At 44.1% G+C, this 6252-nt stretch overlaps 1 protein-coding gene across 1 annotated transcript in view; it reads left to right on the top strand.

Annotated features, from left to right (window-relative positions):
• Positions 1 to 6252, top strand: part of lama1 (laminin, alpha 1) — a 28133-nt gene that overhangs the window by 12499 nt on the left and 9382 nt on the right. The window contains exons 27-39 of the mRNA XM_054622597.1: positions 222 to 407; positions 571 to 698; positions 1292 to 1406; positions 2083 to 2223; positions 2691 to 2809; positions 2946 to 3035; positions 3148 to 3341; positions 3437 to 3579; positions 3716 to 3814; positions 4655 to 4766; positions 4922 to 5078; positions 5304 to 5514; positions 6116 to 6232. Of these exons, the coding sequence (XP_054478572.1) occupies positions 222 to 407; positions 571 to 698; positions 1292 to 1406; positions 2083 to 2223; positions 2691 to 2809; positions 2946 to 3035; positions 3148 to 3341; positions 3437 to 3579; positions 3716 to 3814; positions 4655 to 4766; positions 4922 to 5078; positions 5304 to 5514; positions 6116 to 6232 (1812 nt within the window). The remainder of the gene's footprint in view (positions 1 to 221; positions 408 to 570; positions 699 to 1291; positions 1407 to 2082; positions 2224 to 2690; positions 2810 to 2945; positions 3036 to 3147; positions 3342 to 3436; positions 3580 to 3715; positions 3815 to 4654; positions 4767 to 4921; positions 5079 to 5303; positions 5515 to 6115; positions 6233 to 6252) is intronic.

Here is a 6252-nt window from a genome sequence, read left to right as displayed (position 1 = left end):
TTAAGAAAGGAGATGCACTTATGACTTCTGGTGACTAGTAGTTCTCTTGAATACACTTCCTGTAAGTCACTTTGGATAAAAGCGTCTGCTAAATGACTGTAATGTAATGTAATGTACTTTACTGTGTTCAAGGTGTACTTTACTGTATACTTTAGTGTGTATTAACTGTGTATTAACTGTGTATTAACTGTGTACTTCACTGTGTGTATTGTGTACTTTAGCTGCTGTCGTACGGCGGTCTGCTGTCTTACGTGGTTACCTTCTACGCTGAAGACGGCTCGGGGCTGTCCAATCAGGAGCCTCAGGTGCTGATGAGGGGCGGGACCATGAGGAAGCTTGTCATATACACTGACATGGTCGCCCCTAGCAACGGCATGGGGACGCTGCATGACATCAGGATGACAGAGGTATGGCTGCAGTGCATCATGGGAAACCTCAGAAGTGGAGATAAAAAAATACCTGCAACAGTTTATTAAAGTGTGTTTGTGTGTGTGTGTGTGTGTGTGTGTGTGTGTGTGTGTGTGTGTGTGTGTGTGTGTGTGTGTGTGTGTGTGTGTGTGTGTGTTACAGCACAAGTGGAAGTACTTTAACTCGGTGTCGGAGAAGTCGGTGAGTCACGCTGACTTCATGTCCGTCCTCAGTGACGTCGAGTACATCATCATCAAAGCTTCATACGGGACCCGACTGCAGCAGAGCAGGTACACACACACACACACACACACACACACACACACTCACACACACACACACACACACACACACACACACACACACACACACACACACTCACACACACACACACACACACACACACACACACACACACACACACACACTCTCACACACACACACACACACACACACACACACACACACACACACACACTCACACACACACACACACACACACACACACACACACACACACTCACACACACACACACACACACACACACACACACACACACTCACACACACACACACACACACACACTCACACACACTCTCACACACACACACACACACACACACACACTCTCACACACACACACACACACACACACACACACACACACACACACACACACACACTCACTCTCTCTCTCTCTCTCTCTCACACACACACACACTCACACACACACACACACACACACACTCACACACACTCACACACACACACACACACACACACACACACACACACACACACACACACACACACACACACACACACACACACACACTCACAGTCATCTGTGTGATGATGTCATTTCCTGTCTGTGTTTTTAAGGATCTCTAACATCACCATGGAGACGGCGGTGGAGGCGGAGTCAGATGACGGGAACGTGGCCAGACTGATCGAGTCCTGCATCTGCCCACCTGGATACGCCGGACTGTCCTGTCAGGTAACCGTCACCATGGCAACCACCGACACCACTCCACTGTCATACTGGTTGTACTGGAGTTATAGACATCAGCAAACTGATCGACCAATAAAACCATCAGAGGGTCTGGATCAATAAATAATGGATAAGTCATGTTACTGTATCAATCTGTCTCTCTCTCTCTATGACCTGTCTCTCTCTCTGACCTGCCTCTCTCTGACCTGTCTCTCTCTCTGACCTGTCTCTCTCTCTGACCTGCCTCTCTCTGACCTGTCTCTCTCTGACCTGCCTCTCTCTCTGACCTGTCTCTCTCTCTGACCTGTATCTCTCTCTGACCTGTCTCTCTCTCTGACCTGTCTCTCTCTCTGACCTGCCTCTCTCTGACCTGTCTCTCTCTCTGACCTGTATCTCTCTCTGACCTCTCTCCTGTCTCTCTCTGACCTGTCTCTCTCTGACCTGTCTCTCTCTCTGACCTGTCTCTCTCTGACCTGTCTCTCTCTGACCTGTCTCTCTCTGACCTGTCTCTCTCTCTGACCTGTCTCTCTCTGACCTGTCTCTCTCTGACCTGTCTCTCTCTGACCTCTCTGACCTGTCTCTCTCTGACCTGTCTCTCTCTGACCTGTCTCTCTCTCTGACCTGTCTCTCTCTGACCTGTCTCTCTCTGACCTGTCTCTCTCTCTGACCTGTCTATCTGCAGGAGTGTGCTGCAGGTTTTTTCCGTCAGCCTCTGTCTGAGTTGTCGTCTAAGAGTCAGAAGTCGCTCTTTGTTCGTCCGTGTGTTCGATGTCGCTGCAACAACCACAGTGAGAGCTGCGACGCGGAGACTGGAGCCTGTCAGGTAAATCGCTAACACATGCTAACAGATGCTAACACATGCTAACTCAAGGTTACATTCACTAACACGCCGTTACACATGCTAACACACAGTAACACACAGTAACACATGCTAACACACAGTAACACACAGTAACACATGCTAACACACAGTAACACATGCTAACACACAGTAACACATGCTAACACACAGTAACACATGCTAACGCACAGTAACACACAGTAACACATGCTAACACACAGTAACACATGCTAACACACAGTAACACATGCTAACACACAGTAACACATGCTAACGCACAGTAACACATGTAACACATAACACACAGTAACACATGCTAACACACAGTAACACATGCTAACACACAGTAACACATGCTAACACACATTTTAGATGTATCCAGGTAAAAACACGACCACAGTAGAGAATAGTGGAATTAAGTAGAATGCTGTTTCTATTGTTTCGTACAGGGCTGTCAGCATCACACCAGTGGGCGGAGCTGTGAGCTGTGTGCCCCGGGGCATTATGGGAACGTCAGCGGCTCCATCAGTGACTGCTCGCTGTGTGCCTGCCCCCTACGGGACAAAAGGTAGAACTCTGCTGCTGTTTAGTTTTAAAGCACACATTTTAATTTATTTAATTTACTCTAACTGTGTTTGTGTGTGTGTGTGTGTGTGTGTGTGTGTGTGTGTGTGTGTGTGTGTGTGTGTGTGTGTGTGTGTGTTTTTCAGTCCCACCTGTGTGTCAGAGGGTTTGGTTGGTGATTTCCGCTGCACTGCCTGTCAGACGGGATACGAGGGGAGATACTGTGAGAGGTGAGAGTCGTCACCAGCTGACTGACCTGTTGACCTCAGTCTGACCGCAGAGGAAGACCAGGGAATCAGCTGAGAGCTCTGGTTGACGTGATTGCTTGCTGTCTTCCTGCAGGTGTTCTGTTGGTTACTATGGTAACCCGTCGCTGCCAGGAGGGCTGTGTTCGCCGTGCAGCTGCAGTGGGTGGGGCTCGCTGCAGCCGCTGTGTGATGCGCTGAGCGGACAGTGTGAGTGTAAGGCCGGGGTCAAAGGTCAGTCGTGTGACCAGTGTGAGGAGAGGCACATCCTGCAGGAAGGAGAGTGTGTGTGTAAGTACCAACACGCGCACACACACACACACACACGTGTTCACATGCGTGTTATCAGAGCTGACGGGTGTGTTTGTGGTTGTTTCTGCCTCCAGCGTGTGATGACGAGTGCACCGGAGTTCTGTTGGACGACCTGGACAAAATACACGACCACTTCCTGTCTGTCAACCTGAGCGCCGTTGCCATGGCACCGTACCGCCAGCTGGTGTCGCTGGAGAACCAGACCAGAGACATCCAGGTAAACACCCAGTCCGTCACATGGCCTGATGATGTTGAACTTCATGCTGGTGCTCATCATCATGTTGTGTGTGAAACCAGCTGACTGTGACATCAGAGTTGTAGAGTAACATGTTACCTGCTGTGTGTTCCTACAGGTGGTGTTTGCAGAAAACAGCTCAGTCGCTCTGCGTCTGTCCACAGTCGAAGACGAGCTGAATCATTTGACCTCCGACCTCAGCGCTCTGCTGCAGCAGGTATCCACGGTTCCTTACACTCATTACACTCAGTTTTACTTCTTTGTTCAAATGACTCAAAAGAGCAACCACAGGCCCATATTTTATGATTAGTTATTCATTTTAGTAAACATAGATTATAACATATTAAATACATAGAACACAATATCATCTGTATACATAGATTATAACATATTACATACATAGAACACAGTATCATCTGTATACATAGATTATAACATATTAAATACATAGAACACAATATCATCTGTAAACATAGATTATAACATTAAATACATATACATAGATTATAACATTAAATACATAGAACACAGTATCATCTGTATACATAGATTATAACATATTACATACATAGAACACAGTATCATCTGTATACATAGATTATAACATATTACATACATAGAACACAGTATCATCTGTATACATAGATTATAACATATTACATACATAGAACACAGTATCATCTGTATACATAGATTATAACATATTAAATACATAGAACACAATATCATCTGTATACATAGATTATAACATATTACATACATAGAACACAGTATCATCTGTAAACATAGATTATAACATATTAAATACATAGAACACAGTATCATCTGTATACATAGATTATAACATATTAGATACATAGAACACAGTATCATCTGTAAACATAGATTATAACATCTACATAAACACAGTATCATCTGATTATAACATATTAAATACATAGAACACAGTATCATCTGTAAACATAGATTATAACATATAAAACGTATATTTGTAACATACAGGATTGTGGGAGTTGACCAAAGAAAAGTAATTTTTTCCTGTTTCCTGATTGGCTAGGTCCCACGTCTGTCTAACGACCTGAAGAAAGTGGGCGGGTCCATAAACAAAAGCCTTTCCCAGGGTGCATCTCTGCTGAAGAGCATCAGCAGCCTTCAGGATAACTTCAAGGGTAAACAATATGAATGTTAACAATACAAATCATCGCCAATGATGACATCATAACCTCATCATAAGGGACATCACAACCAGCAAAAAATGATTCTAACAAACCAAATTGTTACTAGAATAATAACAATTTCATACTCTGAAATCCTATTGGTCCAGTGCTTCAGAGGGAGGCGGGGCATCTGAAGCAGACCAGGGTTGAGGAGCTTCATTCAGCCAATCAGACGCTTCTGCTGGAGGAGGTGGAGTCCATGTTGGAAACCATCAGAGCCGTCAACCTGGCGGGCGCCAACGCCTCAGCCAATCAGGAGCTCAGGTGGGTTCAATATGTTACTTGTAAAAGATACTTTTGATACATTTTGTTTAATAGATCTCTTTCTCTCACTTTCTAATTTAATTCAAAGACAAAAAACTTTATTGGCATAACAGAAATGAAACACAGCATCCCCTTTTGTGTCTCTCTCTCTCACCTGTCTCTCTCCTTTTGTGTCTCTCTCTCTCACCTGTCTCTCTCTTTTTGTGTCTCTCTCTCTCTTTGCAGTCTTGCAGAGTCTCTCGTCCGCTCGCTGCAGGAGGACTTCCTGTCCAGAAGGGCGGCGGTAGACGACAGACTCCGCCTCCTCTCCGCCACTCTCAAAGTTACCATGGAGACGCTGCAACACGCTCACACACAGCTGAGCGACGCGGATCAACGAAACTTACAAACACACACTCTGCTGGACGCCGCACACACTCGGCTACATCACTACCAGGTAAACACACACACACACAACCAGGTCAACACACACACACACACACACACACACACACACACACACACACACACACACACACACACACATCACAGACACAACACACACACACACACACACACACACACACACACACACACACACACACACACACACAACACACACACACACACACCAGGTCACACACACACACACACACACACACACACACACACACAGACACACACAACCAGGTAAACACACATACAACCATCTGTCACACAGTCTGTCCATCACAACCTCAGTATTTATTATTATTTTTATCATTATTATTATTATATTATTATTATTATTATTATTATCATTATTATTGTTATTATTATTATTATTATTTATTATTATTATTGTTATTATTATTATTTATTATTATTATATTATTATTATCATTATTGTTATTATTATTATTATTGTTATAATTATTATTGTTATTATTATTGTTATTATTATTATTATTATTACTGTTAATATTGTTATTATTGTATTATTATTATTATCATTGTTGTTGTTGTTGTTATTGTTATTATTATTAATAATCTCTAATAAGATGTGTCGCGTCCTTCAGTCTGTCCATCACAACCTCAGTGTGGACTCTGTGTTTGTGGACGGAGTGATGGAGGACAGTCAGCAGCTGCTGGATGACATCATCACGCTGACGGAGGAGTTCACAAACTCCACCACGGTGAGAGAAGCGGTCCTCAT

This window comes from Anoplopoma fimbria, chromosome 21, assembly GCF_027596085.1.
Source record: "Anoplopoma fimbria isolate UVic2021 breed Golden Eagle Sablefish chromosome 21, Afim_UVic_2022, whole genome shotgun sequence".
NCBI classification, from domain to species: Eukaryota; Metazoa; Chordata; class Actinopteri; order Perciformes; family Anoplopomatidae; genus Anoplopoma; species Anoplopoma fimbria.
The sequence above is the reverse complement of the archived record's forward strand: the minus strand, read 5'-3'. Positions and strand labels throughout refer to the sequence as shown.